This window comes from Stegodyphus dumicola, chromosome 2, assembly GCF_044657685.1.
Source record: "Stegodyphus dumicola isolate Sdum_Otavi_A_Nest chromosome 2, ASM4465768v1".
In the NCBI taxonomy this organism is placed as follows: Eukaryota; Metazoa; Arthropoda; class Arachnida; order Araneae; family Eresidae; genus Stegodyphus; species Stegodyphus dumicola.
Genome location: NC_140769.1, coordinates 181,668,081 through 181,686,141, shown reverse-complemented (window position 1 = coordinate 181,686,141; position 18,061 = coordinate 181,668,081). Strand labels below are relative to the sequence as shown.

Here is an 18,061-nt window from a genome sequence, read left to right as displayed (position 1 = left end):
TAAAGATAATGTTACAAACATTTTTTTGTATTGCATGGAAAAATCACGTAACTAATGAATTAATTTGTTTTTCTACGAGTTAATTAATAATTTAGCATTTATTGACTACATGATTATTCTTCAGTTTTGATTTTAAACTGAGCTGGGAATTCTGTAAATAAAGACCTCTCTATAATAAAAGTGGATTTTAGCTTTAAAAAAAATCATTTTTAATGTAATCTGTATCCTAATATTTTATTGGCCACAAGGAGGTTAGACATGAAACCTCATGGTAAGACGTCACGACTTATAATGGCCGCTGCTATAAGCGGACATCTGGTAGATTTTGCTTACATTCTAATCGGCGTTTTCTACGTGTTTCATCATTTACAAATCTCCCGCTCTAATTTTAATGTTGTTTAGGAAATGTTTATCCATGGGAGAGGAATAACAATACCCTCGTCCTGTATTCTAATAGTTTTATTCGAACCGTCAATTTTGGACAAAGTTTAATCTTATTCTGTAAATTCTCAGTTTTTGAAAGCTTTAGTTCACATAATGTTTTTAATATTATTCATAAGATAACTCGATATCAGCCTCTGTGTCTTTCAGAATGTCATCTTAGAATTCTGATTAATAGAATTAATCTTCTGCTTCATAGTCGAGTAAATCAGAATAAATAGAACTTTCGTCCAACATAGGTTATGATTTTGCTGTTCTGCTTCATAAGCCACCATTTATTCTTAATTATTTCCTGCTTACAACGTAAAACAAGCCTATAACTGAATTTTCGTTTAACTGCAAAGATAAGCCCAAACGAATGATTAGTCTGACCTCACAATACTGTACTTTATCTGTACAAATATTAAAAACAAAAAAATATTGCCTAATTTTTGTCAGCGTGTGACATGAACAGTAGATTATATAAAAGTTCTGATGCCTAGACCTTAAATGTTTTTAAAAGATAACAGATTTTTAAACACGGACCTTACTAATACTAATAGCTGCAGATGGATACTTGCAGGATTTAACCATGCACACCAAAGGGGGAAAAAAGGCTATCAGATGCAATCATCATTTTTTCAGATGATTTATTCCATGTCACTGACCTTCTGTCTATGTTGTTGACCTACTATGCCCTAGGACCTGAAATGGTATAACGAATGGGTTAGAAACTGGAATGAGTATGACGTCAATTCTATCTTAAACTGAGTCTCTTGAGGCCATTTCATGTAAAACAAAAATCTTATTTGAAGGAAACGTCCTGTAATCAGGTTTTGCTTTTTAATATATATCGGTTTGATAAGTTAATGAAACAAACATCATATGTAAATGTAATATCCAGCATCTGTCATTCTGGTTTTCAGAATATTTTGGTTACATATTTCAGATCTTCTGACTTTTCGAAATTTGTTGTGATGTAGATGCCAGGAGAAAAGCAATAAAAATTTTAAAGTCTTTAACCTGAACGAGGAATAGATATAATAATTGTCTGTCAGATTTAAACTTCAGTGAAAAGATTCAGATAATTTTCTTTTCGACGTCCCTTAAATTCATATTTTAACTTTAAAATTTAATACAATATTCAAAACTAATAAGAAGGATTTGAACACCTTACTTGCAGCGATGTCAAGCAAATGCATAATGATATATTTCTGATTATCGACTCTGATAACCCATACAACCAGCCCCGTTTGCAGGGATTCGCCCCTCCAGACCGAACTACCAGTATTTAGCGGCTTTATCGTTCAGCCGCTGGTGGGTCCTCAATATCAAAATCTTGCTGTTCTTATTATTATCATTATTACTTAATGATTAAAGAAATTCGATATTCAAGAAACTCTCAGCATTTAGATTCGAAGAAAATTAGGATTCACATTATTTTTAGTTTTTTTTAGACCAAAAGGGCATAACCCAGGAGAGCTATTAGTCTCAAAACGGCATTTTGTGACGTTTCACTATAAACGGCGAATCACTTTTTAAATTGTTCCTATCAAATATTATAGCCCTGTATTATCTTTAAAGCAATTAAATAATGAGGAATCTGCATGATTGTATGTATGTTTCTCGCACTGTGAAAAAACAATGGTACCTAGAGCCATCACGATTTGAAAAGCGTAATACTTCACTCGAATTCTGCACTGAAAAAAATGAAGCAGCTAGAGCCATCAAATTTTGAATAACGTAATCCTCCACCCGAACATGGGTACCTGAAGGCCCGAATTTTGAATTTATTATCTATTTCATATTCTGTAAAACTTTAGCGAATTTCTGATTAACAAACTCAACGATTTCAAAGCGAGCAATGGCAAAACTACCCAGAAAAAAACATTTTTATCTCTAGCGCGAGACTGTCTATCGGACATTCTAAAGGTATGCTGTTTTTAAATATTTTGTGGCATTGCTGTTGAATTGAATTTTATGTGATTTAAGTGCGAAGATCAAGTTAAGTGCGAAGATCATTATATTTAATAAATAAAGGTAACACGCCAAACGTTAAAAAAAAAACGCACCTTTGGGCGTAATATAAAATCTGCAGATAAAATTCAATTCAATTGCAATATCGCAAAATATTTAAAACCAGCGCAGTCTCGGGCGCTCGACATAAAAAAATGTTTTTCTCTGTACAGTGTTGCCATTGCTCGTTTTGGAAATCGTTGAGTTTTTTAATGAAAAATCATTTTACAAATATTTTACAAAATATGAAATGGATAATAAAACAAATTCGGAATTCGGGTTTCCAGGTGCATCTTCGAGTGGAGTATTACGCTTTTCAAATTGTGATGGCTCTAGGTACCATTGTTTTTTCACAGTGCGAGAAACATACATACATTCATGTAGATTCTTCATTATTTGATTTTTTAAATATAATACAGGACGATAATATTTGGCGGTAACAATTTAAAAAGTGATACGCCGTTTATAGAGAACCGACGCAAAATACCGTTTCGAGGCTAACAGCCCTTCTGAGCTAACGCTCCTTAGAGCTAATAATAATAATAATAATAATAATAATAATAATAATAATCCCAAGTTTCTAATTTAGAGAAATATAATAACTTTGATTCTAAACACCCTTGTTTGCTCCTGAAACATCAAAATATCACTGCCTTTAGCAACAATGAACTATCTTTCACATGGCTCCAGGCTATAGATATCGGTAGATTATTTTCAGATCTGCCAAGAATGCTGGCTTAATATTCAAGCCTCATATTTGTTCTTGTGACAAATCCCTTAAATTCTATTTCAAACGTTTCTCGTAACATTTAATTCCTACAGGTTATTAAAAGTAGTTTTAAACATTTTACACCTTAAAGTGGGCTTTTTAATTAGAATGAAAATAAATATAAGAAATAAAAATGCTGCTGTTTTTCTCCAGAGAATAAATGATTTGTTATACATTTTGGAATGTTGGTATATGATAAGTGATCGAAATTGAGTGTACGGCTATTATATAAGAAATACAATTTCTTTCTACCTCTATCATCCAACATTCGAATAGACTCAGTAAATGAAGTTTCAGAGTGTAGGTATAGCAGGCAAACAAACAAGTGTAACCTTTTACGGAAAACCTTTTATCTTAAATATTCGTGTTATGTAAAAAGCACTTCTAATATATTAATGGTAAATGTAATTCCATATCATACTAATACCTAACACATTATGAGAAATACCTAACACATTATGAGAAAGGTTCAGAGACCGAGTAATTAATCTTCATTTGCACATTTATTAAGTTAATAGTTTTATAATTTATACTTGCAATAAAATCATTTAAAACTGAAGAAAATCTGTGCTATAGGAAAAAAACTATAAAAAAGCGATAAAAATAATAACAGTTTGAAAGATTCAGATTTTAGCGTTGCACTAGTGTTTGCTAAGAATTTTCATAGTTTCGTAGTTTCGTAATCTGCAATTAGACTCACCCCTGATATAACACAACATATATTATTTGATTGTCTTTTTAACTGCATTATTAAATATCTTTTTCCTTGCCCATTCGCCACGTAAAATTCAACAGTAAAATCAAAACTTTTAAAATCAAAATATGTTTAGAATTTCTGATAGAATGTTAAGTGTTGCCATACAGTTTTCTATTTTCAGTCTTTACTCAGGTCATCATATTGATGCTCAGTTTTCTTAAAAAACATAAACTACACAATTTTTTTGTCTTTCCAATTTTATTGTTAAACATCACTTTCTTCACCCTTAGGTCACATAAAATTCAACAACAAAATCCCAAAATTTTTAAAAGCAGCATATATTTAGAATTTCTGATTCGGTGTTAAATGTTGCTATTGTTACGTTTTTCTTCCCTCTGACACCAGTTGTTACGTTATTTTCTTCCTTCACGTTCGTACGGGGTTCGTAAATTTGGAGTGAATAACGACGACACTTGATGAAGTATCGAAACACACTTTATTAGCCAGTATTCCAGTATTGTCAGGACAGTTCCAAAACATGTTTTACAGTCGTCGATGAACTACTATAAACACGCTGACACGATCAGCGACACAGCCTTCAGGTTATCAGGCTATCACGGTGGAGACAGCTTCCTGCAAAGCACCCGACTCTGCTTTCCGGAGTACAGCTCCAGCTCCCGATTCTGCTTGGTCGTTCTTGGAACTCCACGTACTCTCGAGACTCTCCACGCTACAACTCGCGATACACTCGACGACACACGAGCACAGCTCCCGACTCTTCGGTTGGGAGCTGTTGACTCTTCGGTTGAGTCGTTCCCGGAGCTCAACACGATCTCTCGACGATGCACTAACCGCGATACACTAACAGACTCCTTCGGTGCACCCGACGACCCACTCGGCACTCGCTGCCCGGCTGTCAACTCGATCGACGCCGCAGGGATTGACTCGCTAGACGAGACACACTCTGAGACACTCCGCGTACTAGCAGGGTTTATATAGCTTTTGGCTGGTGTTCGAGAACATTCTGGGTTAAATCGGTAAGAATTCGTTCCAGAAGGTTCTCCAACCGTCCATGGTATATCGCCAATTTTGTCACCAAGTGGGCGATTTCTCGTCAAATATGGCAACCCTGCCTTCCCATGCAATTTTATGGCAACCCTAAAACTGCTTTGCGGAGAAGCCATCTTACCGCGCCTGTACATTTCGTAACACTATTAATTTTTCAGTATTTTCTCTTCATTAATATTCAGGCTCCTAAGGCCACACCACTGGCCAAGTGGTTAAGACTGCTAAATATTGGTAGTTCGACCTGATTTAGGTTCGATTCTAGGCAAATAGGCTGGCTGCATGGTTGGTGTTCGTGGTTTTCTCCACTTGTAACGAGAAAACGACTCGGTTTCTGTCAGAATGACTTCCACGAAGGTATCACTCTTAAGTAGATAACTTTTGTGGCTTTTCCATATTCAAATAACCTAACGTAGCCTGGGTTTTCTTAAAAAGATAATTTACACAACTTTTCTTTGGCCTTTTTTTATTAACTTTTTCGTCTTTTTATATTTGCTTATTAAACGTCACATTCTCCGCATTTCGGCTCATAAAATTCAACAGCAAATTACAAGATATTTAAAAACATATACCTTTAAAATTACCTATGAAATTTTTTTATAGTCTTTAAAATTAATGCATGGCGATAACATTTGGTGGCAGTATCTTTGTATTTGAAAAGTGATACAAATGCGAATGTGTTTCAGATAAAAATGTGGGTCAAGACTATTAGCTCCTCCGGTAATAAATATTATGATTTGGATAACATTGTGATTTGAGTGACTTCGAAAATAATTTAGGTTTCTGTACTCTTTTCAAAGTAATATAATTTCATTTGAGTAGTTATTAGCAAATTAAGTAATCAGAAATTTTACAAGAAAATTTGCAAGGAATTTATAAATATTTTCGAAAACTTGTTCTTTAGATATACTTTTTGTATCTCCAGATCAACTGTAGATGGCGCCATCAGCAACAAAAATAGATTTGGTAATCATAGAAAAAGGTCGTAAGAGAACTAGTAAGTTGAAAATTTATAATGGTTTTTAAATCGAAATGTCAATTTATTGGGTTTTCATCCGCAGAGAACCCGTTGGCGCCATTGCATTTTTACTCGCCAAGCTCGCCGTTCATCAACGATGAGCCGAGCCGTAAACGTGATTTTTAGTGCATATAAATTCAAATTAGCAGACAAAACAATATATTAAGCATATGGTAGTAAAAATTCACAGATAATAAGCATATAGATGTAAAACTAACCGGTTAAACGTGATATACGAAAATTAATTTGTATTAAATTCAAGTTAGAACAGAAAAGAATATATTAAGCATAAGACAATATATAAGGATTTATAACGAAAATAAAAATTCATTTAAAAATATAAATTAGTATTAATATACTGAAATTAACCGGTTAAGCGTGATATCCGAAAAAAATTTGTCTTAAATTCCAGTTAACACAGAAAACAATATATTCCTTATACCAGCAGTGGTTTGCTAATTTTGATGACCATGGTGGTGCATCGAACTATTCTCTCATCTTAGATAATCAATATTTTTTATTTCAATTTAATCATCTATTTATGTCACACCTGCCATCCTCTGAAAGGTTATTGTTAGAAAAGCATTAACAATATATTATCTTGTTAAAATTTTACGCCATAAAAATGGATTTATTCACATAATTTTAGATGACAATAACCAATAATAAAAATAAAAGCATTTCTTAATTATTTAAAATGCACATGCACATTTTTGCGGCCTACGAAAACAAATTTTAGCGGTTGGAAACTTCATGATTCATAGAGCTGTTAATAATTAAGGAACACAACGTGAACTGCCGTGTTACAAATTAGCATTCACCCCTCCCGCCGTATTTTCATCCTTTCATCGCGAACCGAGAACCGGCATATATCTACGAAAATATTTCTATCTATTCGTTGTTAAAGAATTCAGAAAAAATAATAATAAATAAGAGAAGAAGAATATAAATCTGCAAATGCGAACAACGACAGTGATAATTCAACAAAATGAACGCATGAGGAATGGTTGCAAACTTCGAACAAGACAATAGGATAAATCAGATGGGTTACCAGGTTCGAACTATTATCGCCAAAGTTGGCGACGTTTAGATTTACCGGGTGTTCTGCGGAAGTGCTTCCAATTTATTTTTTATTTTCTTACCAATATATGCACATTTTTATTTATAAACATTTTTTATGTTTGTAATACTTTTTGTGATGTTAGTTGGGGTCGAGGTTACAATATTTTTTTTTTAGTAGTTCAGAATGACGATAAAAAACAGTTGTATATTGTTAAAACAGATTAAAAATTTTAGTTGTACGCAATGAAAATTTAGATATTTTGTCCTTAAAGGCAGATACATTTTTTGTAAGTTTATTCTCCAATTACAGATAACAAATACTTATATTTCTTTTCAATATTTTTATTTCGAGTTATACTATTATTAGAGTTATTTGAATACTTTATTTCGAGTTATTATTTTATTTTTGAACACTTTCAGTGAAAAGCTTTCAGTAATAAAAAAACTGATTTATTCGAAGGCAATCTAGGATTGAATTTCGGCAGCCTGGATTAAAATAAGAGCGCCAGTCCTTCAACAAAAGGATTTAATCCCGATTAGCAAATAATGTTACTACTATTTTAAATTTGGTAATTAGTCTTATTCTATAAATTCAAGAGTTCATGTTCCTGGAAAGAAACGGAAAACTCATAACAGTTGATTTGGTGGCAAGTTCCGCTGCTGAAAATTTTACAGATTGGCGTAACTATCGTTTATTTGTAAAAGATAAAACAATCAGTTTATGGTTTCTTGCGATAACAAGACCTGACTTATTCATTATTACTGAGTCAATAAAAAATCATATGCAATTTTTCAAACTGTACCTTGCAAATGGAGCAAATATCTCGACATTTGGTTTAAAAATTTTAACTCTCAACCTAGGCCTTTAGCCAATTTTAATTTCCTAGCTAAAGTAAATAAAACCATCTCGGTGCAGATTTCTTTAAAAAAATTAGTAAGCACAGTTGATGAAAATTCTCAGTATGCTAATTTGTTGTTACAATATCAAAATTTAACGAAACTCAGTCTTCCGCTAACTCCTAACACAACGTAAAACTAAAGGTCCTGTTTTTTTTTTTTGGGGGGGGGGCAATGCCTTTTTCATCTAGTTTTAAAGAAAGATGCAATTTTACGATCATGCAAAGATTATAGACATCTAAATATGTAAACAATTCCTATCAGTATCCTATTCTCAGAACAGATTTGCAATTCATTTTTCAAGAGGTGAAAAATTTTCTCTAAAACAGACCTCTTTAAAATCCCAATTGCCGAAGACGATAAGTGTGAAACAGCTATAATTACGTCTTTTCGGTTATTAGAATTTAATTATGAGTTTTGACCTAAAAAATGACCCTGTAACCTTCCAACAATTTGTCCACGACGTTTTAATAGGTCTTAATTTTGTTTCTCCGTATCTAGATGATATGCAAGTTGCATCTGCAGACGAAGCACGGCATGAAAACCACCTCCGTTTGATTTTTGACAGATTGAACAAATATGATCTTAGAATTAATATTGCAAAATCGGTGTTAGTAGTTAATTGAGCTTTGAGGCTATTTTATAACACCCGAAATTTCACGTTCTTTACCTCGAAAAGTAAGAGCCATACCAAACTATAAACTGCTTTATACTATCCATGAATTAAGACCTTTTCTCGGCATGATCAGTTTTTATCGTCAATATTTGAAAGATGAAGCTAAAACACAAGCTATTTTACCTATCTATATTCTAGACTGAGCAAAACATCTATTTGCTAAGTGCAATCATGATCAGACAAATGCTGCCTTGTTATCCCAAATCTTGACTTCCCTCTCGGATTCTTTCCCGATGCTTCAGATTTGTCAATAGGCGCAATCTTACAACAGTATGAAAATAGTTCCTGGAAACCAATTGCATTTTACTACAAAAAAAAAAAAAAAAAAAAAAAAAAAAAAAAAAAAAAATGAATCCTGCGCAACAAAATTATAGTACCTATAGCTTCCCCCCCCGGGGGTCGACGTAGAGAACTCTGCGAAGCTACTGGCTAGGATCTGTACCTAGGCAGTCTCGGCCACGGGGGTATAAAATTTATGAACTTGGTGGTTCTGAAGGCTCTGGGAAAGGTCACTTATTGGCCGGCCTCGGAGTCTGGCACGTCCTAGCGCGGCGTGGTGCTAGTAACCCGTGGGGTTTTCCCCCGGGGTCGCTGGGTAATGTCCCGCTGCGACGGGCTCGCCCGAGCGACTGGCAGGAGCATTAGACGACCGGTGCTGCCTGGTGTCGTATCCAGGTGGTGCGCGGCTCTGCTGGAGGGTAATAGTGGAGGTTGAACCTCCACGACGTGCCCAAAGGCAGAGTCGACCTGTAGTGAGATTTAGTTACTCGGAACAGGGAAGCCGAAACCCATAGTACCTATAGCTGTGAATTGCTAGACATTTATTTTTCAATTAAAGATTTCAAACACTTAGTAGAAGGAGGATAAGTTACTGTTTATAGACAGATCACAAGCCCTTGATAGATGCACTTTTACAAAAGCCTTTCTAAGGCAATGTAGAAAACTACAATATAGTTTGGAATTTGCTAAAATAATTTATAATTATTTTGAAGCTGCCGCTGGCGATATTCTGAAAATCAAGATTTGGAAAAATAATAATTACATACTTTCTTATTTAACAAAAAGAAACATCTTGCCTTCCACAAAAAAAAAAAAAAAAAAAAAAAAAACTATAGTAAAACATATTTTAAATTTTTGGATCTTCTCTTTCTTTCCTTTTTTAGTCCAAAAGGGTAATTTGCCCTGAAGGACTATTAATTTCGTTTTCGCATTTTGTTCGAAAGCTTTAAAAGGCTGTATCACTTTTCAAATCGTCGCCATCATATATTATCGTCCTGCCTTATATTTAAAGAAATTAAATAATGAAGAATCTGCATAAATGTATGTATGTTCCTCGTAATGTGATAAAATAACGGTACTTAGAGGTATCAAAATTTGAATAACATAATCTTCCATAGAATATGGGAATGTGGAAGCCCTAATTTGAATTTGAAATTTGTTTTATTATCGATTTCAGATTTTGTAACACTTCAACGAAATTTTGATTAAAACACTAAACGATTTAAAAACGAGCAATGGCAACACTGTAAGGGGAAAACATTATCTCCAGCGCGCGAGACTCTGTATCGGAAATTCTAAAGATATGCTCATTTCAGAATTAATTTGCAATATTGCTTTTGAACTGAATTTTATAGTTTGAGAACGTAGAACATGATGTTTAATAAATAAAGGTAACACACAAAGAGTTAAAAAACTCCCCTTTAGCCGTAATTTAAAACCTGAAACCTTTCGATTTTTTTTTTTTTTTCTGTTTTTTCCTTTGTTGTTATTGCCATTCTGAACCACTAAGAAAATCATTGTAACCTCGACACCAGGTGAGATTGCAAAAGATATTACAAGCGGGAAAAATATTTAAAAGTATGCATATGTATTTAAGAAAATAAAAATAAATTGCCATTTCGATTTAAAACCTTTATACTTTTCTACCAGTAACAAACGTTGTAGGCTCATAAAATCTGTATTGTTTTTGTTGAAGAACTGAGGTTCAGTTTAAAATATGATTAAATTTGTATACGTTTATTTGTGAAGGAAGTCAAGAACATGAAATATTCTAGCAATATATTTCTCGAATGTAATCGTTACGGCCGTACAGGTAGAGTATGGAGAGGATAAGGATAAACGGAAGTATTTCCTTGCGCGGCGTTAGGTTTCTATCCAGCCGGAGCTATCGAGATCAAGTTTGACAAGCCTTGACATGTAAACGTGAATGTGACCTATCCTTATTTAGAAGACAATTTGTTCATACCAAGCAAATCTGGTGAAAGATTTTCTTGAAATTGAAGGTACTAAGCAAATATACCAGTCACCCGAATTTTCTGATTTGAATTCCATGCAGAATTTACTGCTTAATCTTGGAAGAATAATTACCCGGAGAAACTCTCTTCTCTTAGATAACTCACTATTTTAAAGACTCTATCGGTGGAGGAATAGAACCTTGACTCTTTAATTAACTATCATATTGATAGCTTAAAAGACGATGCATGTATACGAGTCATAAGCGATCACATTCTATTTTAATGTTAAAAAATTATAGTTTATTTCAGTAATATTATTATTTTTTCCTAAAAATTTTTGTTTTCGCATACTTTTCAATTTTATTTTTTTCATAACATAGTTTTGTGTCACATAGCCTATATCGGATGTGTCAGTTTTTATTTATGTGTTATGAAGCATCACTCCTACAGCTTTTGACAATTTAATGTTTTTGTGCATTAAAAGATAATTTTGGGCTGTATTCACAGAAAGACTTCTTGAACCGAACTGTTTATGTATGGACTTCATTTTTATTTATAACTGATTGCACTAGAATTACATCAATAAAATCATTCTTAATTTCTTGTGCTGGTATTTCTTTGCCTACACCATTTCGTCTTTTAGTGACATCTTGGAACAAAACTTTACCTTTTCTCCTCATACTACATTGTTTACGACGATTTCTTTTCATTCTGAAGTAATTGCTTCGTTGGGTTCTGGAATTTTTGCTAGTTTTAGAACTTTCTCCATTTTTTCTGATTCCAAAGCAGCAAATTTAGCTTTCTCTATGGTTTGAAACACCTTCAACGAAAGAAATATACTTGCTTAGGATATTAACATACGTAAACATGATAAAAGATAGTTCAATAAGCAAATTTCGTGTTCAGTTTTAAGAATTTTAGCATCCAAAGAGTTAAATTTCTAGTTTTCATATAATTATTGTTAAATGAGCTTTAACAGTAAAATTAAACATAAAAATAATAAAATTTACACACTATTTAAGAATTCATTAACTAATAAATAACAGTGTTTTAAATTATATTACTAACATAAAATCATAATGATAAATATAAACGCAATATTTAAGGGAAAATAGCTAAAAGTATAGAAAATGCTTTTCTCCGCGTGGCGGTATCTTCACTTTTTGTTTATATTTATATTTTTATTCTTTAAATGCATCAAAGGAAATTTAGCAAAAAGAACCCACAACCGGCTGAGCGGTAAAGTTGCTGAACATGTTCTTGTGTGTTGTGACTTATCTCATTTGTCTGACAGTAACAGAATCTTGCTCCCTTTGCCACGAAATTCGTCGTGCCAAGGAGAGCAAGATTATGCCTGTCGTTGGCAACAGCCTTGAGCACCTCACAGGGACAATACGATTTCGCTCAGTTCCGTTCTAATTTTGATGGAGAGAACCCGGGGAGGAGGGTTCGAGGGTCTCCCACCACTCTTTTGCTACCAACAACCTCTCGAGAAGATTTTCGGCCTGCAATGTATTTGAGTGCCCCCATGACGCAAAGACACTATACATTTTCAAACATCCATGCATTCTCCGGGTTTCGAAACCGGGCCCTTCGACAGAAGGCTCTCTTTAACCACTATACCATCCAGGCGGCAGTTGCTGAACACTGGCAGTTCGACCTGAATTCGATGCTAGGTGAACGGGTTAGTTACATGGGCGTTTATGTAGTTTTCTTCATCTGTAACGTACATACGGCTAGTATTCCTTGGAATAGTCCTCCACGAGAGCGTCTGTACCCTTAGGTAGATAACCTTCGCGTTTTGACACAATCAAATAAACCAAGCATTTATTCACATAATATATGTGTATGTAGCACAGGAGCTGGCGCGGCACACACCGTGCGTATGCATATTAAATTTTTTAAAAGTTATCAAGTCATAAAATTTTAGAAACATAACATATATTTTAATAAAGCAGATTGGATCTGAAATTGAGAAATCAAATTAGAATTTTAGCAATTTAATAAAATTTTTAAAAGGTAAATTATGGAATAACTGGTAATTAATGACTTGAAATATTTTTTAACGAAATATTTGCATTCGCGCAAGAAAAGAATGTGCAAAGTAAGCAGAAGCTAACATTTCGAATGGGAACGATTCTAGCTGCATAATATATTAAATTTCTGAAATGTTTCTACTCTGAAAGGAGTTGAGAAAGATTTATATACTAAAACAGTGAAATTTACATCACATTACTAATAGAAGGGATATTAAAATATTACCTTAAAGATGTCATAATGTAGATTCATTAGGTTAATTGGAAGCAGAAAAGATGAAAAATAGCAAACGCCTTCGCCGGGAATCGAACCACGGACCTCTGGAATACCGGGCCAGAGTGCACTACGAAGGCACGCTAGGAAAGTGGGAGAAATACCTTATAATAATAATAATTTTCTGAACGTCAAATTATGCTTAAGTATATGCCTAACATCTGCGAAGCATCGCAAAACTAATCTTAAGCCTTTTTAGATTTGTATTGCACAGAGAGAGAAACAAAAAACCAACAAAATCTCATTTTTGTTAGTTGGATGTAAAAATCACTCCAAGTTTACTAGTATAAGTATATTAGTAGAATTTCTTGAATAGCAGTAGAGCAACTTGTACTACGGACTACTAGGCCATTCGAAAAATCAGAATAACTTTTTTTGTCTTGATTTCTGTAGAGCAATTCTAAGAGGGAAAAAGACGCATCAAGAACGTATATTATCCAAATGGGACGAAATCCATAGATGTGATGGCTGGAAAAAGAAACGATTCACATTTTTAAGTCTTTGAATGTTTTATTAAAACCACACATCTATATATATCGAATAAATCAAGGCATTGTCTCACCTCTGACCCTTATGAAATCTGTTATCTGACTTAACATGGACTTAGGATTTAACATGGAGTTGGCGTATCATTTCTCAAGAGACTCTAGGCAAACTGTCTCCAACTGCTCTGTTAGATTAGCGAGTTCCTAACGTTTGTCGGAGGTACCTGCACATCAACACCCAGACAAGCTGTATTGAGAAGATATCTGATAATGTAACTGCCCGGGAAAGTGCTTACAACCACGAAAAAAATCAGTAGAAATGAGTTCAAGATGAGACTGGGCATTCTCGTATTTAAATATGAGTCCGAGAGCCTCGAAACAATGAGCAATACAAATGGGCTTAGAATATCATCGACGTAATGCCGTGCTGTAAGGGTATTCTGGACGACAACTAAAAGGTTCTGACTATCAAATGAAAGGCACGCCAGATTATAATTCTCTGTTGGTAGGGCTGCTTGACGGGCGACAGCTTGGTAGTATCCCATGGCTGTTCTGGATCCCATGGCTGTTTAGATGATATTCATATGTATTATTTGGAATAAGTCAAAGAAAACTGCTACTGAACACGACGTTGTCGCCTTGTGTTGTTTTCTTCGCGACGTTTTCGTCCGCGATGTTTTCGACGGACACCGAGAAACTAGCTCATATTCATGTTACTCATGGGGAAAACCACGATAAACCAATCACGCAGCCAGCCCGTTCTCCTAAGTTCTAACCCGAGTGAACTCGGCTGCCAGTATTCAGAAGTCTTAGCCACCATTAATATTCAACGGCCACGAAAATGAGATTTATTGAGTCTCGGCGTGCACGGTGAATTAAAGTTTCGTAATCCACAATGTTTAATTTGTAGAGATTGTGCAGCGGGATTAGACTTCTGTGACTGAGCAAAGCCTCAAAATTCTTACTACATTTTCCTTATTTCCTGCAAATAATTCTCTGTTTTTGTGTTGCCAACTAATACTAGACAGCCATAATAACTTTCTCTGGATACCCATTTGTTTTTGGGTAATGTTTTAGAGTCTTATTTTTACTCAAACTTTCTGCATAACGCCTGCTGTTTTAGAATATAGAGAATAAATTATTTTGTTGCTTTTTACAATGCGATTGAGAAATGAATTACAGATATTGTGCAGAAGAAATAAAAACAGCGGTGGTTTTTGGAAACACTATTCAATTCACATGGTAATTATCTACCGATTTGCTTTGATCTTCTTAGCCGCTTAAGCGATTAGTAACTGTGGGATGACTCACGTGTAATTCTTATATAGAGGTTCAAATTTTTTTACGCGAATCTTCATTTAACCCCTTCATTAGGTTGTAATCAACTGCAAATGAACTCTACACTGTCAAAGCTTCCATCTCTAACGCTAGATTTTTGGATTCACCATTGAACCGAACATTCTTTAAAAATATGCGAGCCAAAAGCGTCATTGTACTTGCAAATAATTTCAGCTGCTTCTACTCGTACCTAGGCTGCATTCGTCCAAAACTATACTATCGCTCTAATTCGCTTCTTTTACACCATTAATTCAACAGCCTTAAATTCATATTTTTTTTTCTTTGTTTCTGGAGAAATTTTAAACATATTTCAGAGCATTTTATCAACGAACCAGTGTTCTATATTAATTTTCTTCTATTACGTTGTACGAGTTCATTATTATATTATCCTAAAATTCTATGAAGGAAACTGACTTACTTTCAAAGATGATCTCAGATTAGGAGAAAGTTTAAAACAAATCACAGCTCCTCTGTAAAGGAAATGAAAAAAAAAAAATAAATAAAAAATATTGGGAACTTTTAGAAATAGAACATGATAAATAAAAGGAAATAAACGTACATCAAATATTGTTAAAAATTAGTTTTTAAATACCTTACCTGTCATCTCCAATCATAATTATAGGTTTCATGGTATTGAATTGTACAGTAGTTAAGTTCACGATTTTCTTCGAGCTACTCAGCGTGTAGCTGGCAGTTGGTTGTTGTCGGTTCAACAATATATCGAATACATGGACCTGCAATGAAGATAAATCTACAGTCAAACTTTTTACCGTATTTTTATTCTTATGTTTGAATTGTTTGTGTAGTGCGTAAATTTTACCGCAGAGATCAATTAAATCAAGACATGAAAGCAGTTCGAAGCACATCAAATACTAGATTCAAACCTACTGGATTAGTTTGGTTTGGTATATATAATAACGGCTCGAGAGCTATGTGCCGAAAGGGAGAGATGCCTTCGTGGAGGACTTTGTAAGGAGAAATGGATCGAATTCACATTACACATTCGGAAAACCGCAAAAATGCCCACTCGCCAACCCGTTTGCGGGATTCGAACCACTAGACCGTCAATCCCGGAACGCCTGCTTTTGTTAGCTGGGCGAGTTCAATTGACGCAGGTAAGAGGTGTGTGTGTGTATGTGTGTGATTATGGCAAAGCCTTGAAGGCTATCTGCCTAAGAGGAGGGATGCCTTCGTGGAGGACTTTCTAAGGGAAACTGGCTCGTATACACGTTACACATGGGGAAAACCACGAAAACGCCCATGCAGCCAGCCCGTTCGCGGGATTCGAACCTCGGACCGAACTACCAGAGTTCAGCGACTTTACCGCTCGGCCGCTGGTGGGCCGCAGGTAAGAGGAAAAGAAAGGAAAGGTTCCAGAATGTCTTGCAACGGGAAGAGTTTTAGATCGCGGAATGGCTTTTAGTGGGCACTAGAGATATGCTTGCTGGCTTTTCCTAAACCGTGGAAGGAGTTTCACTTAAGTATTTTTATGCTCTGTGCTTTATTCAACATTTTGTTTAAGAACGGATTAATTTTTATCAATTCATGAAATAAAATAATATCTCGAAGAGAATTACCTGTTTAAATGTAAAACTGTACGCATTCTATGCTTATTTAATTTTCTTAAAGCATAACGTTTTGGCGAAATTACATAATCTTGTTTATTACAACGAAATCTATTTACTAGAACTCTTATTTCGGTAAAGTAACTGAGTATTACATGAAGTTATAATAAGTAAAGTTTTTATTTACTTGAGGTATTGTAGAAAACTGTAACTGTAAATTTTTAATATTTATAATATTTATCGTTAATATGATAACAACAAAACATAATTATTTAACATTTTTTTTAATCTGGTACACAAAATAAATTATGTGTTTTAGTATGATATATTTTGATGGAGCTTTAAAAGACCTATTTTTATACGAAAAGAGTATTGTGTTCACTTGTGAAAGAAAACTTAAGTTTTAATTCCATTTTGTATGAAGAACAAATATAATTTCTTTCCAGACCTTATTTAAATTTAACGCAGAATTTTTAAAATTAGGTAATCAAAATTAAAAAAGAGCATAAGATCAATAAAAATAAGAATAATAAATATTAATTCGTACTAACGGGAAAACGCCAGCTGCACTCACAAAGGAGGAACCGGAAATGATGCAGCGTCTTTTCCTCTCTTCCTACTTCATCTCTACTTTCAAGTATCATACCTACAAATTTTGGACTCTTCCAGCAAACAAAAGCAGCCGTTCCGGGTTTGAGCGCCTTCTGATTCGAACCTCGGACCGAACTACCATTTTTCGGCGATTTTACCGCTGGTGGACCTTCAGACCTACTGAATGAAAGCTTAATGGAAGAAATATATTAAAAATCTAACATCAGTGTGATTCTACACGTAATAATGCAAAGACAAAGAAACTCAGAAAATCTATCCCCTTTTAAATTATTTACTCTGCTTTTAAAGTTTCAGGTACATAAAATTGTCTTCAGCAATTAGTTTTAAATCGTTCCTATATTCTCTAAAAATTGCAACCGAAAGATTATTTCCTGATTTTCTTTTCTTAAATGACTACTTGTTATAGATAGATAGATCACTGTGTACAAAGACAATGGTCGGTGTCCGCCGAAAACATCGCGGCAAAAACATCGCGGACAAAAACGTCGCAGAGAAAACAACACAAGGCGCAAATTTCATGGTACGAAACATCGTGAAAGAAAATAAAGCAAAGAGAAAACGTCGCAGTTCTAAAACATCGTGGCACAAAACGTAGTCGTCGAAAATAAAGCGGTTCAAAAACTTCGCAATTTAAAAATATCGTGGTAAAAAATAAAGTACCTACAAATCATCGCATGACAATTACATTGCAGATATGCGTTTTTTGGGCTTTAATAACTGTAAAATTTAATAATTGCATAATAATTATAAAAACTCGTATAATGATTTGTGAGCGCAAGATGTAAAGAAGGATAATTTTTACTTTCATATTTTTTATTAACTAATAAATATTTGCTGAGAATGTAAAATGGAAACTTAAGTATAGAAAATTAATGCAATTTATAGCATTTAATAGAA

The 18,061-nt window shown here is 34.1% G+C and overlaps 1 protein-coding gene across 1 annotated transcript; it reads right to left on the bottom strand.

Annotated features, from left to right (window-relative positions):
* Positions 1-11,383: 11,383 nt before the first annotated feature.
* Positions 11,384-17,802, bottom strand: LOC146998666 (dynein axonemal intermediate chain 1-like). Its single transcript, XM_085811488.1, has 4 exons — positions 17,104-17,802; positions 15,585-15,721; positions 15,406-15,457; positions 11,384-11,674 (listed from the first exon to the last, which is right to left on the bottom strand). The coding sequence occupies exons 1-4, from the start codon at positions 17,194-17,196 to the stop codon at positions 11,561-11,563; spliced, it is 396 nt and encodes a 131-aa protein (XP_085667614.1). The 5' UTR covers positions 17,197-17,802; the 3' UTR covers positions 11,384-11,560.
* Between the last annotated feature and the right edge of the window lie 259 nt (positions 17,803-18,061).

Bases quoted from the DNA above. Each gene is read 5' to 3' on its own strand.
- LOC146998666 (XM_085811488.1), bottom strand. From the start codon at position 17,196: ATGATACTTGAAAGTAGAGATGAAGTAGGAAGAGAGGAAAAGACGCTG. The intron at 15,722-17,103 runs GTTAGTACGAAT...TCTTCATTGCAG, and splicing joins AGTGCAGCTGGCGTTTTCCC to GTCCATGTATTCGATATATT. The intron at 15,458-15,584 runs GTAAGGTATTTA...TTTCCTTTACAG, and splicing joins ATTATGATTGGAGATGACAG to AGGAGCTGTGATTTGTTTTA.